General features: G+C 41.8%; 1 protein-coding gene across 14 annotated transcripts in view; it reads right to left on the reverse strand.

Moving 5' to 3' along the window:
- The window catches only part of SYNE2 (spectrin repeat containing nuclear envelope protein 2), a 342,816-nt gene that overhangs the window by 35,656 nt on the left and 280,389 nt on the right, over positions 1–26,771 (reverse strand). For all 14 annotated transcript variants that reach the window (XM_086709562.1, XM_086709567.1, XM_086709569.1 and 11 more), the window contains 11 exons: positions 26,465–26,644; positions 25,629–25,757; positions 23,963–24,117; positions 23,705–23,849; positions 22,665–22,759; positions 20,928–21,162; positions 16,925–17,119; positions 14,631–14,756; positions 9,137–9,292; positions 6,044–6,202; positions 4,564–4,730 (listed from right to left, as the gene is read on the reverse strand). In XM_086709562.1, coding sequence (XP_086565688.1) covers positions 4,564–4,730; positions 6,044–6,202; positions 9,137–9,292; positions 14,631–14,756; positions 16,925–17,119; positions 20,928–21,162; positions 22,665–22,759; positions 23,705–23,849; positions 23,963–24,117; positions 25,629–25,757; positions 26,465–26,644 — 1,742 coding nt within the window. The remainder of the gene's footprint in view (positions 1–4,563; positions 4,731–6,043; positions 6,203–9,136; positions 9,293–14,630; positions 14,757–16,924; positions 17,120–20,927; positions 21,163–22,664; positions 22,760–23,704; positions 23,850–23,962; positions 24,118–25,628; positions 25,758–26,464; positions 26,645–26,771) is intronic.

Below are 26,771 nucleotides of genomic sequence, written 5' to 3' on the forward strand. Positions count from 1 at the left end.
ATCATCCAACATCCCATGCCTAAAGTGTTCCCACTAATAGGTAGCCGAGCTGCCTCTAAACAGGATCACACATATTGGTAGTTCTGAAAACTTCTCGTAATTTAGTTGTCTCTCCTGCACTGACATTTTGCTGGGTCAGTCCTCAAAGATATTACCTAAGAAAACATGAAGGGGGAGGAGCTAATAGCTACCATATTTTAAAACAGTTTTTTTAAAGATTTTATTTCTAAGTAATCTCTTCACTCGATGTGGGGCTCAAACTTACAACCCCGAGATCAAGAGTTGAATGGTCTACCGACCCAGTCAGCCAGGCGCCCTAATAACTGTAATTTAAAATTTTTTTTTTTCAACGTTTATTTATTTTTGGGACAGAGAGAGACACAGCATGAACGGGGGAGGGGCAGAGAGAGAGGGAGACACAGAATCGGAAACAGGCTCCAGGCTCTGAGCCATCAGCCCAGAGCCCGACGCGGGGCTCGAACTCCCGGACCGCGAGATCGTGACCTGGCTGAAGTCGGACGCTTAACCGACTGCGCCACCCAGGCGCCCCATGTAATTTTAAAAAAAGTTAACTCTTGGGGCGCCTGGGTGGCTCAGTCGGTTAGGCGTCCGGCTTCAGCTCAGGTCATGATCTTGTGCTCGCGAGTTCGAGCCCCGTGTCAGGCTCTGTGCCGACAGCTCAGAGCCTGGAGCCTGCTTCAGATTCTGTGTCTCCCTCTCTCTGACCCTCCCCCCGTTCATGCTCTGTTTCTCTCTGTCTGAAAAATAAATAAACATTAAAAAAACCCCAAAACATAAAAAAGTTAACTCTTCATTTAATCTGTCAAATAAGCATAGTAGTATAAAATTAACATTTCTTGTCATCAAGTCAGATTGAGTTCTAGAATAATCACACCATACACCAAAAAAAAAAAAAAAAAACAAAAACATAGTGCTTCAATGGCCTTTCTGTCGGTGAAATGAATAGCATGTTTTACATGAATTTAGATATCATTAAGGTAAGCAGCTGCCCAAGGGCCCATGACGATTGGGAAAATCTCCTGCAGCAATTCTGATGGAGAGCCACTTCTCGGAATTTTGATGTCTACACCCAAGGCCAATATAACCTTATGTGAGGTTAGGTTCCCCTGCTCCCTCCTTTGATTAGCTGGTAATTTGGGGAGATGTATCCTTCAGGTTCTCTGCTTTAATGATTTTACAGAAGCTGAAGAACAGCTTACAAGTAGAGAAAGAACAGTGGCTTGGGTCTAAGCCTGCTTTCTCCTCCTCATTACCATGTAACCACCCTGCACTGCGCCCCAGGCTAATAGTGTATGCGTGCAAACAGACCCACAGCTGTCCTGCTGCTCTCTCATCCAGGATCTTGTGCCTAGTTTATCAACCAAGACACTAAAGGTTCTGCTTGGCATTGTTCAAATCTAAATTCTGCAGCCTGTGCTCCCAACCCCTTTCCTCAGTGGTGACACCTTTGCGTAGTACCCAGCATGAAATCAGTGTCAGAGATCCGACAAGGAGTTAATTCCACATGAGGCTATGGCAGGTCTCAGCTTGCCTCAACTCACAAAGTCAACTGAAGGGTAAACCCCACTCAGAGCTTCTTAGGCTCTCAGCCATCTGTCTCACCTGGTCTTTGCTTTAAGAGAAGAGAAATTACTCTCTCCCAAGTCCTCTAGTTTTGAAGGGATTAGACTCTCATTCTGTTCTCTTCGCTACAAACCGCAAGAGTCTAGGGGAGCAGGGAGGCAACACCACTATGAGTGGAAATCCTGGCGCCTCACATGCTAGCTATGTAATTACAGGCAGGTTACTCATCTTCAACTTCTCAGTCTCCTTATCTGTAAAATGGGATAATGGTATCTACCTTTCAGAATACAATGACGATTAAGTGAAATCATGTGTAAAAAGCACATGGTCAAGAATATAGCTTGCAGGGGTACCTGGGTGGCTCAGTTGGTTGAGCATCTGACTCTGGATTTTTGGCTCAGGTCATGATCTCGAGTTTCATGAGGTCAAGCCTCAGGTGGGCTCTGTGCTGACAGGGCAGAGACTGCTTGGGCTTCTCTCTTCCTCTCTCTCTCTCTGTCCCTCCCCCCTCAAATAAATAAACATTAAAAAAGAAAAAAGAAAAAAAAAAAAAGAATGGACTGTCACTCTAGTCTTTGGGAAGCATAATCTAGACCTTGCTCCTAAATGATCCATAAACAGGTCTGATGTCATCATACCCTTGATTAGCGCCAGGTGCTCCAGAAGACTTAGGATATAAAGAGAATGTCAACAAAGACATACTAGACACAATTTACTTAACAGAAACGATCGCATTCTTAAGCACTGAAATGTTCACGTCAACCAATATCTGAGACGCTCTGTTGTTGTTGTTTTGTTTTTTAAAGAGAGGGAGAGACAGAGGGAGAGGCAGGGGGAGAAGGAGACAGAGAATCTTAAGCAGGCTCCATGCCCAGCTCAGAGCCTATGAGATCATGACCTGAGCCCAAATCAAGAGTGGGACGCTTAAGCAACCGAGCCACCCAGGTGCCTCTCTGAGGCACTGTTCTAAGCACTGGGAATTTAAGAGAGTCAAAGACACTGGTCTCCCGGAAGAAAGACCTCTTAGTATCAGACACAACTGAGGGAATCCTCTCCCATTTAATAAACATGCTACTTCGTCTTACAGTCTTCTTAGGGGAAAACAATGATAACAGCCACTCAGGGAATGCTGGCTCCTACAGGCTGGTCCTGTGCCACATGCGAGACACAAACCATTCATCCTCATAGCAGCCTCTGACGTAAGCAGTGCTATTGGACATAGTTTGCAGATTTGGAAACTGAGGCTTAGAAAGGTTAGATCTGGAGTGCTCGGGTGGCTCAGTTGGTTCAGTGTCCAGCTTCAGCTCAGGTCATGATCTCACAGTGTGAGTTCGAGCCCCGCGTCGGGCTGTGTGCTGACCGCTCAGAGCCTGGAGCCTGCTTTGGATTCTGTGTCTCCCACGCTCTCTGCCCCTCCTCCACTCACTCACACTCTGTTTCTGTGTCCCCAAAATAAATAAATGTTAAAAAAAATAATAATAAAATAAAGGTTAGATACCACTCAAGTTTCTACAGTAAGTGGGAAAGGCAGGATGTGCTCAAAACCTGTGCTCTTAATCCTTATTTGGGTTACCACCATGGATTTCTACAGATTTTTTTTTTTCAACTGGCAATACAGACAAGTTAAATTCAGCCCAGCCTAGGCTGCCAGCCAAATCACCCTAATACTTGTTTTGGCAAACCCTCCACTGCTAAAGAACCATGAATGACTCAGACTTTATTTAGCAAGCCAAATCTTCGGTTGAGATTGAAGGTCTTTTAAGCATTAGCCCTGATCTACCTCTCTAGCTTCATCTCCTACATTTGAGCCAATGGAGTTTCTTGTTATTTTCTGAAAGACTTCCAAGCTGCTCGATCCCTGTATCCTTTTGCTCACAACGTAACGGTCTCTGCCACCAGTAACCCTCGAGGATCTCAACCCATCACTCAGGACCATCTGGAAACACCACTCCTCTGAAAGCCTCCTCCTCATTCCTGCCCCCACTCCAGAAAGATGAGCTCTGAGCTCTCAAACCACTTGGCTTTACAGCTGCTCAGATGTCTGCTCCCATTAACGTAATTGACTAATCTTACTTCCTGTCTGTAATTCTCCTAGCCCTTAGCCTGGCGCCCTTGCTGATTGAATCAGGTTCACTTACGGTTTACAGTAAACAGTAAGGTCAAGGAAATAAATGCCAAATTATTAAGAGCATCTTATTTTCATTGCTCCCTAATTCCTCATTCTCCTTACAGGTCCTCCTGTATATTCTGCATCTCAGGCGTGTTCCAAATATCTGAGCACACTGCTACAGAAGAGACTTGCATGGCCGGTATAAATACAAAGCTACATGAGTGGTCCCAGAGCTGAGGGACCATTTTTTGCACGCCAGGTTGCACGTGAAAAACATTTCGGTTGGGGTCTGTCTTTGGAGAGAGAATTTGAAGACAAAAGACACTTAAAAGCTCTGGGTGGTGTCAGCTTCATTACTCTGTGAGGGGAGATAAAAATCACCAGTCTTATTTCTGATAAGGTTGCACTGAGAATATAGCTTTGATTTGTGGCCACCGACACGCCTCCTAAGGCCACATTGTAGGACCAGATGCCCACTGGGGCCTGCAGACCAGCATCTAGAAATCAGGCACATGTCCCGACCTACTTGCATTTGCCTACGTACAAGCAGGGACAGGCAGAGACGATTTCATCCGGGGGACACACAAGCACTGAAATAGAGTTGAAGTTTCTAAATACTTCGTCCAGGATCTCTTCTCAAATTAAACCTAACTTCACATGAAATTTTAAGCTAAAGAAAAAAACACTGAAGTCTCATATATGAAAATACAATCTTCCTAAAAGGTTGAAATAAGAATTTCAACCGAAGTTTGCCTTCCTAAGTTTATGAAACTGCTAGGCTGCTTTGGAGGCGACTAAGCTTAGTTTCTGGATGTGTGACGTCACCATGGTGCCTAGGAAATAAGAGTAACTTCTAGGCCATTTCTCACCTTGATCCAATGACATCAAAAAGATGCTGCCAGCGGTCATTGATTTTGTTGAGCTTGTCATCAATCTCAGCTGCTCTTGTCTTGTTGCTGGCCTTGATCAACTGGTCACCCATTTGCTTTAACTGTAACTTGTTTTCACTAAACAAGTTTATTTCTTCCATGCAGTCCTGGCAAAGGCACCAAAACACAAAAGCCTCAGTTACTACTGAAAATTCATTTCTTCGCCAGTCACAAACATACAGGCGCCTCTTGAAATTAAAGAAGAATTCAAAAACTTCTCTTACCTGTTAATGCAACTCTTCAGTGAGTAGCTAAAAAGTCAAACAACACCCACTTGGCTCATGTGTAATACGTAAGGCAGTAGTTAACTTTTTAAACAAAATTTTTTTTAATGTTTATTTACTTTTGAGATAGAGACAGAGTGTGAGTGGGGGAGGGGCAGAGAGAGAGGCAAACACAGAATCTGAAGCAGGCTCCAGGCTCTGAGCTGTCAGCACAGAGCCTGACGCAGGGCTCAAACTCGGGAATGGTGAGATCATGACCTGAGCCGAAATCGGACGCTTAACCAAGTCACCCAGGCGCCCCAGTAGTTATCTTTTTACTTTTTTATTTTTATTAAAAAAACTTTTTTTAAATGTTTATTTATTTTTGAGATGGAGAGAGACAGAGCATGAAGGGGGGAGGGTCAAAGAGAGAGGGAGACACAGAATCTGAAGCAGGCTCCAGGTTCTGAGCTGTCGGCACAGAGCTCGACGTGGGGCTCGAACTCAACAGACCGTGAGATCATGACCTGAGCCGAAGTCAGGTGCTCAACCGACTGAGCCACCCAGGCGCCCCACTTTCTTTCTAAGCAAATTTTTTAAAAAGTTATTTATTTTTGAGAGAGAGAGAGAGAGAGAGAGAGAGAGAGAGAGAGAGAGAGAGAGAAAGAGTGTGAGTCGGGGAGGGGCAGAGAGAGGGAGACACAAGATCTGAAGCAGGCTCTGCCGAATTGGGATGCTTAACCGACCGAGCCACTCAGAAGCCCCAGTAAGAGCTTTCTTGCAATAACCGAGTGGCATTTTGGGTGACCGTGGCAAGAAGCCTTTCCCTGTGGAGCCTGGTGGCCATTTCAAAAATTATGAGCCCCAGTTGCTGTTGGCGTCTCCCCTTTGGCGAGGAGAGCTCCCTCATAGCGACAACCAGAGAAGCCACAACCCCTGGCGTATGAACTGATGCTTAAGCTGACAAGAGCCCTGCTCTGGCCAGACTTCCTGAGAGTAGGCACAACAAGCCTCATGCCCTCCTATGATGGTCCCACATCTCCCCCATCACTTACCAACTTTTCTCTGCGAAGGAATAAAGACAGCAAGAAAGGCGTTCAAATTTCTGCAATGTTATTAGAAACATATCTAACAGGTTAGGCCACTGTGAGCCTGGGAATGAGGGCAGAGAATTCCGAGGCAGTCCTAACGGCAACCATCTGGATATTCCTGCTTACCTTCTGTAACTTTTCAATCATTTCTTCAATACTAAGATCTGCTGTCTGTAGAACTTTGTTTTCCATCTGCACCAGCCATGCACACAACTCTTTATTTTTTTCATTGAACACAATCCATGAATTGAGTCTGTCTTCAATCTCCTGTTTGCGTATAGCCACCTGGAAATGAAAATGAATTTGGCAGCTGAGTGTTGGCAGGAAGGAAACTATTTCCTTTCCCTTCCCCCCATTAAAAACACTATGAATTTCATTCATTTTAATCAGTAACCCTGTAGACTTAAATAACTTTACCCACTACCTAGGGTTCAACATCAACAGTTATACCTTTTTTTTTCTTTAAAAAAATTTTTTTCAAATGTTTGTTTATTTTTGACAGAGGTGGGGGGCGTGAGTGGGGGAGGGGAAGAGAGAGAGGGAGACACAGAGTTCAAAGCAGGCTCCAGGCTCTGAGCTGTTAGCACAGAGCCTGACGTGGGGCTCGAACTCACGGACTGTGAGATTGTGACCTGAGCTTGAAGTTGGATGCTCAACCGACTGAGCCACCCAGGTGCCCCAACAGTTACACCTTTTGAAAAATGCCATAAAAGCAACACAATAAAGATTATGTCTGAAGTGTAACTGACCGAAAGAATTCAGTTTTATTCAATGCATATCTACTATTACCAGGTCATATTAAAAATTAGATAGGAAAGATAAGCTAAAAAACAGTAAACATCACCCAAATTTCTTCTGATCCTTGTTCTTTCAATATACCTTTATCGATGGCTTGCTACATGCTAATTTACAGTTTTATGACCCAAATCTTTTACTTTTTTTTTTTTTAAAGCAGGTTCCACACCCAGCATGTAACATGGGGCTTGAACTCACGACCCTAATCAAGACCTGAGCTGAAATCAAGAGTTAGACACTTAAGCAACTAAGCCACCCAGATGCTCCCAAATCTTTTACCTTTTTAAAAATGACCAAGTCCTTATTTCTATTTAAGGCCAATGTCCTGCCTATTCAACTTAAAAACTATAAATCTAGATCAAAACATTAATTTAACGTTTATAATGCAAATGGACTAAAAATTAAAATTATTTCACCATTTTAGTGGTAGATTTCCAAAATAAAGCAAAGTAAAATTAAAAAACAAATGCACATTTCTCATTTAATCCACCTTCCCATTATGCCCTCTGGCTTTGGATGCAAAGTATGGAAATGGAACCACATACTGGTCTGTAGTGAGCAGGCTGACCCCACATACCCAATGCTCTATTATGCATTAGCAACCCCTAAGCTGACTTCCACAAAGGCTCTTCCTCCTTAAAGGGTTCAAATTTACAAGTTAAGTATAAAGAATGCAAATCAGACTTTCTAAATGTACAAAAGTATTCTCAGCTCTTAAAAATCTTTAGAATCTCAGGGTTAAAAGAAGTAGCTAAGAGTTCTTTTGATAAAGTTTTTTTTTTTTTTTTTTTAATGTTTATCTATTTTTGAGAGAGAGACAGAGAGACAGAGCATGAGCGGGGGAGGGGCAGAGAAGGAGACACAGAATCCAAAGCGGGCTCTAGGCTCTGAGCTGCCAGCACAGAGCCCCACGCGGGGCTCAAACTCACGGACAGCCGGTCGCTCAAACCACTGAGCCACCCAGGCGTCCCAGATAAAGTTTTAAATTTTTTTTTTTTCCAACGTTTTTTATTTATTTTTGGGACAGAGAGAGACAGAGCATGAACGGGGGAGGGGCAGAGAGAGAGGGAGACACAGAATCGGAAACAGGCTCCAGGCTCCGAGCCATCAGCCCAGAGCCCGACGCGGGGCTCGAACTCACGGACCGCGAGATCGTGACCTGGCTGAAGTCGGACGCTTAACCGACTGCGCCACCCAGGCGCCCCCCAGATAAAGTTTTAACACCCCACCTTGCAGATGGGGAAACTAAGGTAGAACTCCCAGAGATTTTCCTGCTATGTACAATGAAAACAAGTAATCTTCTCAGAGTGAGGCACAAAGACTTAATGCTTATACATTCACCCAGCCAAACGTGTTACGAAGGCTCAAAGAACTATCCCTAAAAAACAAGTTTTGTGTTTCCATTCCTGAGGGCATCTATTTATCTTAGCTTTTTAAAATCCTGGCATTTTGCACAGCGCCATTCTGATTGGTTTCCTAATGGTAACAATTAAAAGAACATCTGGGCCCCAGTCTCCCGCTTCTACCTTAAGTTTTAGAAGGCTTTTCACATACTCTAAATATTTTCTTTTATATAAAATATGAACAAAAATTCTAAGAGATCATTTAAAATTATGGTTCATTGTGAATGTTAAATACTAAAATCAAGAAGAAAAAATTATTTTACTTTATTCAAAGGCACTCAAAAGTGAATTTCATTTTTTAAATACACTTCTTCATTCACAAAAATGAGATTAAGGAATTTATTTTTCTTAGGATTATATGTTCTCAAAACAAAGTCCTTTTCGAACCCTTTCCATCCTGTCACAAACATGTACTATTATCATACTCTAACCACGATCCAATGTTTATTAAGGAGAAGTGATCCATGGAGGTACTACGTGTAGCTGTGGATGGTTTCTTTTAGAGAGTTTTAAAAAACCAGCTACTTGAAAGGAACATCGGATTGCATGTGAATACCGAGTTCTCAGATGAAATACCCCTGTGTCAGGCACTAAGTAAGACTGTTGCTGCTCACTGGGCCCAGAGAGATACTGCAGAGACATTGCTCTTAAGGCCGGACAAGACCTCTTTGCTGAAGTCCTGATTCTAATATACCAGTGGGTACTGGTCATCTGTGTAAGACAGAGAGCAGAAAGCTCACAGCTGCCGGTAACTGCAATTCCCCACCCCCCCACCCCATTTAAGGTGAGTTTTTAAAAAGCTTATTAAAAGTGTGCAAACCTCCAGCATTGAGCATTGGAGAAACAAAGGGTCAAATCTGTTAACCATGTTGCTGCCTTCTAAAGGCACAGCAGCCAGCCTGGGCTCCAATTGAAAAGGGCCTCCGGTTCAATGAAATTAAGCCCCTTTCTACTTTGTCTGGCCTTTGGAGACATTTCAATAAACTCCAGAACAGCCGTGCCCTGCAGTTAACTGACTTACTCTCAAGCAGAGGTCTTCCCATTGTCTGTGCAAATGCTCTGTTTGCTCCTCCAAAACCATCACGTCCTCCGCAAGAATGTGCTGGGTTAAGTCGGTCTTCAGAGTGTGAAGTTCTTTCAAGTTCTGGGTCCAGTTGGCCAAAGACTTCTCTAGTTCCTGCATTTAAACACAACAAGGGGGGAAAAAAAACAACCCTTCAACTCAAGCTGCTGTTGTTTCCAAACCTGTAGGCTAATCCTTTGATTGGTCTGGGGGAGGGGAGGCCAGGGAAGGGGGCGGGACCTTCGGAATGAGAAACAGCCCAGGGCAGCGGCTGCTGTTGTGGTTGGCCGGTTCTTCACCACCCTTTTCTCAAAGGAAAACTCCTTTCTACCTTATTTTCCTTTGCTCAGATAGTTCAGATTTTTATAGAATTAGTTCTATTTTAAAGTCATGTAGGTCTTTACCTTTATTGAGAAGAAATTATTTTTGGAGGCTGGCAACAATCTCTCTCTTACACGCGCGCGCGCGCGCGCGCGCGCGCGCGCACACACACACACACACTTTTAATTCTGAAACAATGTTACAGAAATGTCCTATCAAGTGTTATTTCCCATCTTAAAAAAAAAAAACACCTAAGAAATGTATTGTTGCTACCATGGCAATCATAACATCATAACAACGGCTTCTGTTCAACAGAATTATTTTGGTTAAGCTTCCCCCCAAAAATGAATATAATGGAAGAAAAAATAAATTCTTCCCTAATATTTCGCAGAAACTGGTTAGCACAAAATCTCTGGGCATGAAAACAATTATTTTTTAAAATGTGTCAAATTTAAACTTTCTGAATTCTAGGACTTACGAAAAGTGCTTTCACAACAGAGGGGGTAAAAGGAACCCAAGAATCCTCCAGATTTTTCTTTGGCACGTTTAAAGGGTCTTCATTTGTACCCGTCTATTGCAGTAGAAAGAAGAGATTATTTTACTTACATCAAAAATAATCTGAGGGGTGGCAACAATAGAAATGTGTTAATCCTGATTCATTTTCAGAGTTCTAAAAGCTACATCGGCATGATTGCATAACTTGCTGACAGAAATTTATATTTACTCAAATGGCCCACAGAACTCTTTTTAAAGGTTGCATGGAGGGGCGCCTGGGTGGCTCAGTTGGTTAGGTGTCCAACTTCAGCTCAGGTCATGATCTCACGGTTTGTGGGTTCCAGTCCAGCACTGGGTTCTGTGCTGACGGCTCAGAGCCTGCAGCCTGCTAGGGATTCTGTGCCTCCCTCTCTCTCAAAAATAAAGAAACATTAAAAAAATTTTTTTAGGGGCGCCTGGGTGGCTTGGTCGGTTAAGCGTCCGACTTCGGCTCAGGTTATGAGCTCACGGTGCGTGAGTTCGAGCCCCGCGTCGGGTTCTGTGCTGATAGCTCAGAGCCTGGACCCTGTTTCAGATTCTGTGTCTCCCTCTCTCTCTGCTCCTCCCCTGTTCATGCTCTGTCTCTGTCTGTCTCGAAAATAAATAAACGTTAAAAAAAAAAAAATTAAAAAAAAAATTTTTTTAAAGCATTAAAAAGAAAAGAAAAAAAGAAGAAAAATCTTTAAACTCTTGTTACCTACTTTTACCCTCATGATTCTAGTAAAGTGGATGAGAGCAGATTCTGTGTGGAACACTTTTGCTAGCTATAGGCTATAAAGGGAATGACTCATAAGTGGATGCGTACCACTCACTGACTTAAAACTAAAGACCCCAAGACTGTGAGCTACACAGAGTGTTTCTCAGTCTGGTGCCAGGAAGCTCAGCCTGTCCATGGCCCTGCTCAGAGGTGTGGGCTCAGATGCCTGCATGGTCAGGGAGGCATGTTTAGGCTTTCCACAGCCAGGTTTAAATTGATTTGATTTGGATGCTTGGTTTCCTTCTACAGTTGAAAGGATAACGAACAGGTGTAGAACTTTTGAATATGGACATTTTTATAATTCTTAATAAATACTGCCAAATTGCATTCTAAGAAGAATGGCTGTATCTTTCTTCACATACTTTGTGTTGTTATATATATATGTATATGTTGCATATATATATATGTTGTGTGTGTATATATACATATATATATCTATATGTATATATACACACACATATACATACATATATATGCACATATACATATGTACCTTTGGATAAATATGTATAAGTGGACAAGTTTAAAATTTGGACAAGTTTAATATGCCTAATGTTGGACAAGTTTAATACATATACTGGACAAATTTAATATGCATAATCATTAGTTATTATTTAAATTTGTATTTCTTCACTTAGTTGAGATGCTACCCACTCTTTCACCCTGATGCTTCCACAAATATATTTAGTTAATTCCCATTTATACTTTCAGATCTCAGACATAAGGGTGATTCCTCAGAGGAGCCTTCTCTGAGTCATCAGACAAGGTTGGGACCCCTGTTTTATTTACACTCTTGTAGTCCCCTGTCCTTTTCCTGTCTAACATTCACCATACTTATTCACGCGCGCGCGCACACACACACACACACACACACACACACACACACACACACAGACGAGTGAGGCTCTTTGGTTAGCATGTATCTCTCAAGTAGTCTAAACCGTCAGTTCCATTACCGGCCAGCAATGACCACACAGTTCACCAATCCATTGCTGAGCACCTACCGTGATGCCTTGTGTACTTAAGTCCTCAGATACACAAATGTATGATTGAGATACAGAAATGTATGACTGAAAGGAAAGCAATTTGTCAGGGTCTCAAGAACTTTAAAATGTTCATAAAGTAAGAAAAGCAAAGAATCATCAAAGAATATATAGAGCGAGGTCGACTGTGGAGGTTTATTACGGTTGATCACTATTTGTACAAACATTTCAAAAATCATGCTTCTGTCTTTAAATGAAAATACTCCAGACTTGCTACCAAATCATAACTGCAAAAGGGAACATGCCACTCAGGTAAGTGTTTTTTCTTAATTTAACCAGAGAAACTGTCTATATTGCCTGTAAGATTCCCATTGTTCATAGAACATGAGATGTAAAATTTCGTTCTTTGATTACATGAAATGAATGGGACTCTAACACAGCACAGCAGCATTAAAGCCTTTGCCTGTGGACTCACTTACCAGGGGGATTGTCAAGTCCCATTTTTCAACCTTACCATTTGGGTAAACACAGGACCAAAAAACGTGTATGTATATAAATACTGGCTGGTATATGCATAGAATATCTTTGGAAGAATACAGAACAACTTGGTAACACTGATTACCTCTGTTGAGAAAAACCAACAGGAGAAAAAATTTTCAGGGCACCTGGGTGGCTCAGTCAGTTGAACGTCCGACTTCCGTTCAGGCCATGGTCTCGTGGTTCGTGAGTTTGAGCCCCACATGGGCTGGCTGCTGTCAGCTCAGAGCCCACTTCAGATCCTCTGACTCCCTCTCTCTCTGCCCCTCCCCTGCTCACGCTCTCTCAAAATTAAATAAAACATTAAAACATTTTTCATGTATGCCTTTTGCACCTTCTGAATTTTGAGCCATGTTGACAATCTTACTCAAAAATTATTTTAAAAATAAAAACTGTCGGGGCGCCTGGGTGGCGCAGTCGGTTAGGCGTCCGACTTCAGCCAGGTCACGATCTCGTGGTCCGGGAGTTCGAGCCCCACGTCAGGCTCTGGGCTGATGGCTCAGAGCCTGGAGCCTGTTTCCGATTCTGTGTCTCCCTCTCTCTCTGCCCCTCCCCCGTTCATGCTCTGTCTCTCTCTATCCCAAAAATAAATAAACGTTGAAAAAAAAAATAAATAAAAATAAAAACTGTCCCCCAAACTCAATCATTTGACAAACTCAATCATTTGACAAAATTATTTTAAAAATAAAAACTGTCCCCCAAACTCAATCATTTGAACACAGATGTCCATAAAAGTGAAACGCTAGTATGTCACGAAGTGCTATTCCATGTGTCAGCTGAGATGTAATGACAATGTGATCTTCTGAGGAGGACAGCAAAGCCCAGACTGGTCAAGTGGTTAGTATATCTCTCTCCACTGATTTAGGGATGATAAGCAGTCTCCTAGACAGGCTTCAGGTTACTTGAGTTCGTTTTGGAATATGGTCATGGGATCGATGAACTCAATGCTTTTGGCCTCTCTTCCTGATTTTTACACTGAGAGGCAGAACATGGCGGCTGTGGAAACTGAAGAGTGTGACACTTGGGACACAATATGCCTTCTTATGAGTTTACAGTTCACATTCTGCCCTGGTTTCTAGACTTTATGGAAGGAAACGCTATGGGGATCAACTGAGAGAGTGACTCCAACTTCCTCTGTCCCCGAGATCTAGATCTACACTTAAAGATGTGGAGATAATAAAAAGGTTGAAAATTAGGGACAGATAGGAATTTTCTTAACCTAATAAAGCCATCACTAGCAAATACCATACTTAATGGTGAAATGTCAGAGTCATTCTCCTTAAAACCAGGAATGACGTGAAGCAGCCAGTTACCGATTCTTCTACTAAAAAATGTTCTGGAGGTACTGACCAGTGTAGAAAGTACAGGAAAAAAAAAAAAAATAAGTATGGAAATAAAAGGAAGAAATTAAAAAAAAAAAGTCATTTTTTACAGATGGTGACTGTCCCAAAAGATTATATAGACAAATTATTGGAATTAACAAAACAGTTTAACAAGATGGTTGAATATAATATGAATCAAAAATGATCATTTCTAGGCACAAGTGGTAAATAGAAAGTATAATTAGAAAAAGTATTTCAATAGTCTAAAAAATAACATGGAAAAAATAAATGTAACAAAAGATGCTCAATACTAAAGAAAATTATAAATTATTGAATACAACCAAAAGGAGAAACATGCCATATTCAAGAATAGGAGTACTCAATATCAAAAAGATGTTTATTTTCCCCAAATTTATCTATAGATCTGATACTATTCCATTTCTGCAAAGACCTAAAATATCCACAAATAATTGTCAGAGCTGTATCAACTAGGCAGAATATAGTTTGGAAGGTTTTATAAAAATGTGATACTTGAGGGGCGCCTGGGTAGCTCAGTCGATTGAGCGTCCGACTTTGGCCCAGGTCATGATCTCACAGTTCGTGAGTTCGAGCCCCGCGTCAGGCTCTGTGCTGACAGCTCCGGAGCCTGGAGCCTGCTTCGGATTCTGTGTCTCCTTCTCTCTCTGCCCCTCCCCCACTTGTGCTCTGTCTCTATCAAAAACAAATAAAATACTTAAAAAAATGTTTTTTTTTTTTTTAAATGTGAGATTTGAGCAAAAACTCCAACCCATTTATTGGCTGCTAAAAAAGGAATTCTTTAATAATACTTTACTCTCATTTCAAAGACAAGGTCATTTGTTAAGGAACAGGTTTCAGTGTAACGATTTCTGACTGAACATGGAAACACGGTTTCAACACAGGATAGAAAGGCAAACACTTCAACGTCTCTGAAAACCGCTAAGTGATTATCTGGAACGCGACTTTGCAGCTTTCAATACCTTAATCAGCTCTTTTTCTTTATGGAGGTCCTCATGAAGTTCTGGAAGAGGATCTCTACTTTGTGCCTTTAAAACTTGCAGCCTGCTTTTCAACTCCTTGATTTTCTTTTCACACTGGTCCCAGGTCTATTTGAAAACAGTATTAAAATTGGTAAGTGCTTTGCTTTTAAGAATGAATCGCAGAAACCAAACAACTCATTTAATCCATTCCATTAAATGTCTTTTTGTAAATCCCACAGAAACCCAGTTCCTCTTCTCAAGAAGACTAGTCTAAAAGCAGACAGAACACCAGTATGGTTCCATACCCCTATTGCAGCTTTATGTGTGGCTGATTTCAACGACTGAGTTGGTTGGCTTTTGCTTCAAAAGATTTCTTCTTCCTTCCCCATATCCTTGATCTAATCTTATTTTTATTTTAGTTTCCGGAAAGTGCACATTTAAAAGGCTACTGTAAGGATTAATTTTTAACACAGTCTTGGGCACACACATCATAAAGCAAAAGCACTCAACCACTTTTCTTGTCTTCTTTCTAATGTCCCTCTGCGCTCGCTCTCTCTCTTTCTGGAAATAGCGTGGCTTTAGTGACCCTTTCATAGTGAAGCTTCGCTCCACATTTCTCACCGCTGCTTTGACTGCCGCCTTCTGCTTAAAGCACTTTACAGTTCATAAAGCATTCTCAACTTCGTTATCTCACTGTAATTATGATAATTTTAGGAGACTGACAGGGTTTCGCATTTTAAAATGAGGCTCAGAGAAAAGTGACTGGCCAAGGATATGCGCTTACAAGCACACCAGTCAAAGGTCAGCCTAAGCCTGCAGTCTGCTTGCCCGCACCCCGTCACCTCTGCGATGCCTTCCTCTCTCTCACAGCATCTCTTTTCCTTTACCCTTATATCACTGAGAAAATAGTTGCCTGCATTTACAAGTTCAGAATGTTTACAATAAATTCACTGGAATAAGTTTCTACTCCCGAGGTTGCTAAAAGTAGACAAACGTAAAGTCAAACATTCCTCAGTACAACTGATACCTAAACACACTTGAGTTGCCCCTATTCTGCGGTAACATAGAATTCACATGAGGGGAGGCTGCTTGTCTGCAACATCAACTCTCTGGAACATAACCAAGAAGGAAGTGAAGAGAGAAATGAAACTGAGTCCTTATTTCTCCCCGCAAACCATTAACAAATACATTTACCACCGTGTTTTACAAACAGGGGAAGTGTTCAACAAATATTTGCTAGTTAATGAATTTCACATAGCCCATATACCAAATAAAACTCGGATATTTTATTCATAGGAGAGATGTTCAGGCCCTAACTCAGCACATATTTATTCTTTATTCAAAAACACTAACTCTGGGGGACCCTGGGGGGCTCAGTCGATTAAGCGTCCCACTTCAGTCAGGTCACAATCTCATGGCTTTTGAGTTCCAGCCCCACATCGGGCTCTGTGCTGACAGCTCAGAGCCTGGAGCCTGCTTTGGAGTCTGTGTCTCCCTCTCTCTCCTTGCCCCTCTCCTGCTTGCACTTTGGCTGTCTCTCTTTCAGAAATAAACATTCAAACAAAAAACAAACCATCTCTGATAAGCTTGGTTATCTGGTTTTGGTACACACACAATAGATTAGGAAGTGGGCTATAAGGAGCAGGTATACTCAGAGAAATAAAAATTAAACATAGACCACTTTAAATAATGTTTAGAGAAGAAAATATAAGAAAAATAATAAAAACCACAAAAAAAAAAAAAAAAAACCACAATAGTTGTGTTGGGCCATGGGATCAAAGCAGCTCAGAGTCCTTAAGAATACCTTGATATGTTTTAGTGTAACAAAATAATAATTATTTTCTAATAATGACTCAGAATAAAACATTTTGGTTCTTAAAAATATAATCATAAATTATCTGTGAAACTCTTATACGCACTTCTATGAAAAAGCACATTCTCGGACGACAGAACAAAGAGGAAGTATTACCGTGTTTATTTTCACATACCACACGCAACGTCAGACCATATGTGGAACATTAGCTTTCTGTGCAGAACTTCCATGGAACGTGAATGAGTTTCTTGTTTTGTAAAAGTGAATATAAAATAGAACCTCAAGTATGCATACATTTAACACTGAACTTTCTCAATGTTCGATTAGTATTTTGCAACAAATACCTAGTATGATTAGGACTCAAGGTCCCTCGGAAAACTTACAATATTGTGATTTCCTAAAATCATTCCCATTTTTGCACAGCAAACAAAAATTCTATGTACTGTACCTGAATATCAGGAAAAGTAAACGGTGAGTTTACCTCTATATTGCTCTGCAACTGGGTAATCATCTCTCCTACTTGGAGCTTTGTGTCCTTCCAGTTGTCCTGGAGTTGACTGATTTTCTTGTCAATCAACTCTTTTGTTTCCAGGCTAGCTGTGTTGAGTAACTTTTCCCCAGCTTCTAAGGTGAGTGCATAGGTGATGTGCCGTCTCTGAAAATGAATGTCTTTACTCTAGAAAACCAAAAAACACAAAAAAGTGATTTCCTTAAGCCTCTGCTATTATCCAACTGCGACCATATGTGTTTGTGAACATTTCCTTCGGAGCTTTTCCTGATGTTAAATTATACATAAATTAGACAGCTCTGATTAGAAAGTGTGCACACGCACACACACACATTCACATCTAAGGTTACGTTTTACACTACTATATACTACACCAAGTAATGTGATCTTAAAATAATTTCCAATTGTTAAGAGATAACATTCTTCGTGTAATGATCAGAGACATAAAGACATAAAAATATATACTTCAAAGACTAAGAGCCTACAAGATAAATAGACCTGAGAGTATTAAGCAAATGATCGGAGTATTAGACCTGAAATTAAGAGCAAATACTCACTACGACCATGGTAGAAGAGTCAGCTTACTCTTAACCCCTGAGAGTCAAATGTGCATATTATGCTACACAGATATAAAAGGAGAGAATAAAAAAGGCAAAATATAAAAAATATACACTTAAACTTATTATGGGCACTTAAACATATGCATCAGCGTATGCCCCAGAGGGACAGCTGTATGATGTTCCATTTAAGTATCGCGCAGGTTCTAAAAAAGAGCCTTTTAAAGAGAGTGAAAGTGGGGGAGAGGGGAAGAGGGAGAGGGAAGGAGAGACAGAGAAGGGGAGAGACAGAGAGGGGGAGAGACAGAGAGGGGGAGAGACAAAGAGAGGGGGAGAGAGAGAGGGGGAGAATCTTAAGCAGGCTCCACGCTCAGCACGGAGCCCCACACAGGGCTCGATCCCACAACCCAGGGATCATGACCTGAGCTGAAATCAAGAGTTGGATGCTCAACCAACTGAGCCACCCAGGCGCCTCCAGGCTCTTCTTTAAAGGGACTGAAAATATCTATTTTCACTATAAAAATGAAGTAAACACTTTTAAATTGACTCATACTCCCAAAAGCATTTGGTCTCAGGAAAAAAAAAAACAACTTAGTTTTCTTTCTTTTTTTTTTTCTGTTCTAAATATGATTTCCTTCATCTTCAAATTTTTCAAGGGAGGCATAATGTAGGCATTTTCTAGAATGGGAACTGATGTTTAAAAAAAATCAACAGAGTATTGATTTACAAAGGTATTTCTGGGAATACTTGATACAACCCAATACAAAGTAGGAAAGCGGACTGTCCTCTCAGGATCAGACACAAATAAGAGGAACCGTAACTCAGGGAGCATCCTGACACCCCACACTCGTCTTTCCAACGCATAGTATTGCTCGACATGGCCAAAGAGATAGACATCTATAGGCATTTTAGGCTTCTCAAAAGATGTGCTCCTCCTCCAATTTTCCCTGACTTGGTCAACAGCACACTATCCACCAAGATGCTCAAGCCAAAACCCTAGAGTCATCTTGACTTAGATTTTTATTTACCTGCCACATCCAAATGATTAGGAAGTCTTGTAAACTCTATTACAAACACATCCTTTTTCAATCTTCACCATGATCATCCTTTTCTTATCCATCATAACAGCTATCCAAGACTACAGAAATGGCCTTCTAACTGGTTATAGGAGACTGTATTTTTCACAAAATGCCCACAATATTCCTAGTCCTACATGCTCTTCCAGAACCTTGCCATCACTCCCCATCAAGCACTGGGGTCTCTGCCCCCTTCTGTTAATCCTGTGTGAGCATGTGTGATGGCCTTCATTAACAGAGGATGGTAGAAGTGACTTATGTGACTTCTGAGGCTAGGTCTAGAAGGCAGTACAGCGTCTCCCTGGATCTCTTTCTTGGGACGTGCACCTTTGAGTCCACTGAGGAGCCATGTAAAAAGTCTGGCTATAAGAAGCCTTCATGTGGAGAGACCACAGAGCATCATGCTGTCTGAGTCTTTCCCACTTAAGTGCTAGACATGGAAGTGAGGGAGCCCCCACCACCGTCTGACTGAAACTTCCTGGGAGACCCTAAGTAAGAACCACCCAATTGAGCCCTGTCGACCCCGAGTACTTTGAGAGCTAATAATCAATGACGGTTGTTATGCAGCAAGAGATAAGTAATACGCTGGGATTCCTGACTCTCCTTCGGCACCCCTATTACCTATCTTCCCTCAGAGCAGCTGGAGGGTCTTTAAAAAATCCAAATGGTATCAGGGCGTCTGGGTGGCTCAGTAGGTTAAGCATCCAACTCTTGATCTCAGCTCAGGTCTTGATCTCAGGGTCTCGAGTTCAATCCCCGCAACAGGCTCCATGCCGGGCGTGGAGACCGCATTGAAAACAACAACAACAACACAAAAACAACACAAATGGCACCATGTTGCCCCTGTTCCAACTGAGGCTTCCGATTACAGGAAGACTATAATCCAGCTACTACATCTCACCTACAAAGCGCTCCTCCCTACTTGCCTCTCAAATTCACTCCCTACCACTGCTGCCTTACTGGTTATACTCCGCTCACACTGGCCTTCTTCCTGTTCCTCTGCCCTGTCAAGTTTGTTCCCATCTTGCGGACTTTGGGGTAAGACATTCCTTCTGTCTGAAAGGTTCTTCCCCAGATTTTTGCATGGCTGGCTCCTTCTCGTCATTCAGGTTTCAGTTTACATGTCATATTCCCAGAGGTCACTCAGTGGAAAGAGGCCACCAGCCCCTTCGTTACTGGTCCTGTTTTTGTTTTAGTTGTCGACATATGCCTTATTGCAATCTGATTATCTTCTTATTTATTGATTTGTCCGACTTCCCACCACCAATCAGATGAATTAGCATTTCCTTGTTTATTAATTTGTCTGCTTGCCTGCCTGAGAGCAAGGCTCTTCTCTTTGCCCATAGCACATGCCCAGCATTTAAAACAGTGCCGGGCACAGAGCAGATATAAACAATTGGTGCCTGATAACTGGATAAATGAATGAAGAGAGTACAGGATTTCAAAAGGGTGGTGTTTCATTTAGCCGTGCCTCTACAGTGCAGAGTGGTTCTACAGCTAAACGGAACATGTTTTGGGGACTGCCCACTAACTACTCGAAACCTACGCTCGTTCAGCAACTCTCTGACTGAAAAGTTGGTTGCCCAAGAGCACACTTACCTTGATGAGCATTGAGTGATATGTGGGATTGCCGAGTCACTATACTGTGCACTGAAACTAATACAACACTGCATGTGAACTGGAATTAATACAAACTAATATGACACTGCATGGAACACCGGAATTAATATGAAACAGGAAAAAAAAAAAAAGAGAAAAAAAAGAGGAAAAAAAACGAGAAAAAAAAGAGGAAAAAAAGAGAAAAAAAGAGAAAAAAAGAAAAAAAGAGAAAAAAGAAAAAAAGAGGAAAAAAGAAAAAAAGAGAAAAAAAAGAGGAAAATAAAAAGAGAAAAAAAAAGAGAAAAAAGAGAGAGGAAAAAAAAAGAAAACTTGGTTGCCTAAATGAATTTGCCCTTCAAGAGTAAGCAAGAGTTCCACTGTAAATTATGGCACTGGTGGTCAAGTTATTCATCAGTCGGTGCCTTAAACCTTGGGTGGAAGGAATCTGTCACTGAGACTTGCCCCACTCTACCCACCCATCCCCAACTCCATCCCTACTCCCGCAGCCTGAGAGAGCCTCGCTATTTCTGGATGAACGGGTAAGATTGGGTTTCGGACGCCACAAGGCCGGGGACAAGGATGAACAGGGTCACGGTGACCCTGGATAGCTGATCCTCCCAGTACAGAGAGCACACCTGAATCGCAATATATTAAAAAAAAAAACCCACAAAACTTGAGGTGAATGAACACCTTCCCAACGAAGATCGCACTGTAGTCCTCGCGCTGCTACCCTGCCGGCATTACCTTCAGCTCACGGATCAGCCTCCTGGTTTGGGGGAGGCTGTGGCAATCCTGGCTCTTGGCGGCAGACAGCAGGGCGCCGGTGTTGGCGAGGAAGCGGAGCAAATCCTCCGCGGCCGTGGTGAAGTGCCGCCATCGCCCCACCAGCCCATCGATGTGGCTCTTCCTCTGCCGGAGGCTCTGGGCCGCACTCTGCCACCGCTCCTTCAGTTTCGTGAACTTTGAAACAAATTCCGGTCTTGGGAGAAACAAATGGTTAGAGGATCTTGTCACCGACACGTAGAAAAAAGAACTCCCAACGCACCGTAGAAGCTCAGATGTGCTGTTTATATGCATCATTTACAGGGGTGGGGGGTTGGGGGGGGAGAAAACCTTTTTAGAACGTGTGTACTCTTCAACTTAAAGGTGTTGGGAAATTTAGGGTTGGGGCAGGGGCAGCGTGGGGTTGGCAAAAGGCATTTAGCGGGAGATAGCTGCATGTGACCTGGTATTTTGCCAGCATGGAAAAACTGCATCCTTTAAACAAACGTAAGCTATTTTAACTTGCGTTATTCCAAATGCTGTGTGGAAAACTGAATACTGGACCGATGGGAAATGATGAATAGGTACTGTGTAACGTTCTCGATTACTTACTTGCACGCCGTACTTTACAAATTTCAGCAACAGAGAAGATGCTTTCTGCGACTACTCAACGAGTTCTTTTCCGGATAAATAATAACCCACCACGTGATAAGTAAGCCCTTTTATATATTATCGGAAAAGCCGTGCTTTGCTGCACGGATCAAAATCTAGTTTGTCATCCTGGGATGGGGCTGAAGTTATAACTTCAGAGCTAGAAGGAAATGGACTTTATACTTCTTAGCTATGCTCAAAGAAAATTCAGGTATATGGGTGTTAATGGGGAGGAAAAACAATACCAATCAGGACACTTAGAGAAGCATTTAAGAGGCTAGCCCATCTCAGGACTCTGTCTGCCATATGTACCAGCTCTGTGAGCAGGTTCATGTCGCCAGCCTGGCGTAAGGGGCTCTTCTCAGCCTGACTGGCACTGCCCAGTGATGCCAACACCGTGTACATAGCAGAGAGAGAAATCCCTTCTTTCACAACTATGTGCTATAGCTACCTGCTGGGAAGAGCAGCACTTTAAGAATTATTGTTATTATTTTTTATTTTTTCAGAGAGAGACAGAGAGAGAGACAGCAAGGGGGATGGGCAGAGGGAGAAGGAGAGCGAGAATCTTAAGCAGTCTCCACACCCAGGTAGAGCCTGACACGGGGCTCAATCTCACGACCGTGAGATCATGACCTGAGCCAAAATCAAGAATTGGACGCTTAACCCACTGAGCACCCAGGCGCCCCCAAAATTATTTTTCAAACAGCAAAATGTCATGAGGCTGCAGACAGAGAGGAAAACACTACAGAAGAATCCTTTGCAGCAAAAACTTAGTTAACTCCACTTGGTGAGTGGGTATTCGCATAGCACTAATGTAATGTTTGCTAATGCCACCCTTCTATCATACATAGAAGTGCGACTGACATTTCAACGGCCACGTAGCAAGTCCCCATCCTAATAAACAGTCAGAAGACTGGCCTCATGATGGTCTATCAACTGACATGGCTGCAGGTTACCAAAGTGGTCAAGATTCACGTGGTGGGAGGCCAGACCTCACACACACACACACACACACACACACACACACACACACACACACACACCCATCATAAACCCCAGACAGCTTACCTCTTCTCTATTTCTGTGGTGTCCAAGAGTTGTAAGGACTGGGTGACATAAGAATCAGCCACTGTCTGGTTTATAGAAACTTCAGCTTCTAACATCTGCATATGAGTTAAAATAGAAGATATCAGTAGATTCTTTTTATGAACCTGGAGCTTCTATTTCCTATTAAAATCTAAGCTCACAGAGGACATGGGAGACGATGAATTTTCAAATTATTTGAGCCTCATTGCAAAAAAGGCTCAACCATCATGTCACCATCACCTATGAATAGAATCTCAGAAGCAAACAGGCATAATAACAAGTACAACTAAAGCCCATTTATTGGGCATTTACTATTTGTGAGGCACTGTGTAAAACATGCATTGTCTCACTTATTCCTCAACCTTCAGACTTAAGTACTATTATCACACCCATTTAAAGATAAGGAAACTAAGACGGAAAGAGGGCTGGTAATTTAATCGAGGTCACTCATTCACGGTTTTTTGTTTTGGTTGTTCAATGAACTTCATTTTCATTGGAGGACCTTAATGTAACGATAAAGACTTAAATCATTTACATTAAAAATTACAGTGACTTAATCATGCACACTTTCAAAATGCAGTATTTGCCTATACCATCAAGAGTATTTCTGAATGCACATCAGTGTAAGCACAGGGAATAACCTCTGTCAAATTATTAAGGCTGCAATTATAATTATGCAATTCAATATTTTAGAGAATTATTCAGTGAATATGCAAAGATGAGTTGAAGTATTTTAGCCTGCTCTTGGTATGTTTGCATCCTATGGAAGCAAAGTTGTGCTAGAAGTTTCCCCTGTTGCAGAAAATCTAGTTCTCTCATTAATAAAATAGAGCACTAAAACAAAATGTTGAAATTTATAAAATGTGTGAGAGTTTTACAAATAATCAATTGGCAAATGAATCTGCTTAAAGTCCTATATTCGATTGTTAGGGACTGATCGATTTAAATAGATTGCAATGAGTGTCTTTCCTTGACTCCTGCCCCAGGGTGAATGTACAAAGCAGCGGAGAGCACAGGTTTACCTCGTATGTTTTCTGCTGTTCCAGGAGAGCTGGGAGGCTGTCAGCCATAGTCACCTTGAGTGTCTCTTCCGTCTTCTCCAGAAGCTGGACCCATTTTTCACAGCAATAAAGAAACTTTTCATTCAATCCTGTTGCCTGAAGCTCACTACAAAGGTTTATACACAGACAAAACAGAACCATAAAACAATGACATTACTGAGCTCAAGTCAATAATTTTAGCTTAACTGAAACAGAATGAAAGAGGTGGGATGCTCTGACCTGCAGCGTTCCAGGGCTGTTGCCGTGGCCCGAATCCATTGTCGGTTCACATTTTGTAACGTCTTTATGGCTATGTCACTAAGGGGGAGTTTGAGGCTTACTTCATTCAAATGTTCCACATCAGGTGACTGGGCTGTCAGTGCCAGCACATGGTTCTATTAAAAAAATTAAATTTCAGGTTTCTGGAGGCCAATAAGATATCTGGAAGATGAAAAGGACTCAGAGATCCTGCAGACCATCCTTATCTCAAAAATGAGGGAAAACTGGGAACCTCAATAGGTAGATGACTTACCCATGATCAAACAGCCAGTTAGTATTAGACTTGGACCTAAACCCTGGGCTCCTAATCCTGTGGCTTTTCTAGAATAAGTGCACACAGAATAAGTGCACACACGGTCAGCACCACAATGGCCCGGGAAATAGAAAATGATCTCAGATTTTGCCTTTGAGGGAGATGGAAATGAGATAGGAGTTTTGTCTTTTTTTTTTTTTACAGGACCCATTTTGGACTTCAAAAGTCCTATGTATTCTGCCAACTTGACCTTCAACAGATCACAAAGCCAATGAAAATTTAGTCCTTAAAATGACCCTAGTAAAGCATGGTCCTTAAACATCTATATTTTGAAAGAACATGAAATCACGTGAAAGAAAACGCATCAAAATTTTATTTTTAAAATATTCCAGGGACAGCATCTAGGTCAATGGTATTTTAAGCAAACATCCTCGACAATATCCGTGCTATCACTACAGAACTCTGCCATCGCAATCTAGGTCAGGGTCAGCAAACTTTTTCTGTAAAGGGCCAGCTCATGAATAATTTAGCTTTCATGGGCTGTATGATCTCTGTCATAATTATTCACCTCTGCCGCTGCAGCATGAAAATTCCCACAATTAATAAATCAAAGGGCATGACTGTGTGCCAGTAACAGTTTACACAAACTGGTGGAAGATGGGATTTGGATAGTGTGCCATAGTTGGCTGACTCTTGATCTAGGTTATGGATATCAGTCCTTAGGAGTTTGTACGACCCAGAATTCTTTAATTCTTCCATTCGTTGTTACTTATACTAAACTTACTAAGGTAATAAAGAAAAAAATACAGAATTAATGTAATAGGGTATTTTATTTTTGACCTTTAGCGAACCAGAAAAATTCAATTAATCACAACAGCCAATGCCTAGATTATTCTAGTTCACTGAAGCTAATTAGTAAAGACGTCAAAAACTTTTAAATCTACTAAATTTACTGTGGCATATTACTAAAATAGATCTCTATGTTGTCATACTTTTCTAGACCTTATGGAAAATAAGGCAAGAATGAATGGCATATATATGACCATGCTCAAGGGGCACCTGGGTGGCTCAGTCAGTTAAACGTCCACCTCTTGATTTTGGCTCAGGTCGTGATTTCATATAGATTCGAGCTCTGCATCAGGCTCTGCATTGGGAGTGTGGAGCCGGCTTGAGATTCTCTCTCTCTCTCCCTCTCTCTTGGCTCCTGCCCTCTTGCACGCTCTGTCTCTCTCAGAATACGTCAACTTTTTTTTTTTTAAATGACCATCCTCAAGAGTGAAGACATCAACAGATTCTGTAACTTAATAGTTATTAGCTTATCTTTTTATCCTATGGTGAGTCTAAGCCCTAAGGAAACACAAACATTGGCAATACCAGGAATAACTCAGGATTTTCTTCTTTTTCTTGATGGTAGAGTTTATCCAAATGCTCTTCTTCATGCGTAATGAGACCTTTTAAAGATTCCAGCCGTTCCCCAAAATCCTTGAACTGCGACAGGACAAACTAGAACAAGAGAGATTTTCATTAGAAATAATTTTCATGTGCATACACAACAAAATGAAACATAGTCTTGGGAGCTGATAAAAGCTCAAGGTGTTTTCGATGCCCAGCAGCTCATTATTATCTTGACTATTCAGAGGTGAATATTCAGAAGACTCCTGGTTTTTTTATTTTGTGCCTCTGGCAAAGCACTGAGCCTTCAGGGATGAATGGATTACCCTCTGGAGGGGGCATATAGAGGAGGGTTAGTGAGCACTCTGCTCCCTCAGTGTTGCTATTGATATTGAAAAGGGACATTGGAGCTCCATGGCCTTTTATGCAGGTTTTTGACAGCTCAGGCACTAAAGGCTTTTCAAAAAATGAATAAAGAATACAACAAATGGCTCTGGTTTAAGCAGCTACTTCTAGGACTCAAGTACCCCACTTGGAGACCCAAATAACTGTGAGATCTGAACAGAATAAGGAATATAATATCCTACTTCTTAAGCCAACATGTTCAATGAAGAAGAGATGCTTGCTTAAGATCTGCCCATTGCTCACTTAATTGAACAGTCACATCAGGGAATCTATGTTCAGGGCATCTTGATTGTGTAGTTTCCCCGAGGAGCAGCCCGGAAAGTACTAATAACTAGTACTTCATCAGATATAAGGAATTGAGGGTAGCTTGCAAATGTCCAAGACTACAAGTTGAATGGAAAAAGGACATGAACCTCAAATTCATTAGCTTTCACAAGCAGCATCTTTTCCAAGTAAGAAACCCTCTGGAGGGAGTGCAGTTGTGTAGAGAGGGGCACGTAGGTACTGGACTCTGTGAGCTGTGGAAGTCGATCCAGGAGAGCAGAATTCTGGAGAAAGGCTTCTTTCGTCTTCTGTACGTCATCCTGCAGTTCCTGGAGAAGCAACAGTGATCAGAAAACATTTCCTCCTCGTGTCACAACATAAATTCCTATCTCTGGGACTCCATCAACATCTAGGAGAATTTCTGCCCTAAAATTGTGGGCGTGGCTTTTTGTCATT

This window comes from Puma concolor, chromosome B3 (genome assembly GCF_028749965.1).
Source record: "Puma concolor isolate L17-30 chromosome B3, mPumCon1.1.hap2, whole genome shotgun sequence".
In the NCBI taxonomy this organism is placed as follows: Eukaryota; Metazoa; Chordata; class Mammalia; order Carnivora; family Felidae; genus Puma; species Puma concolor.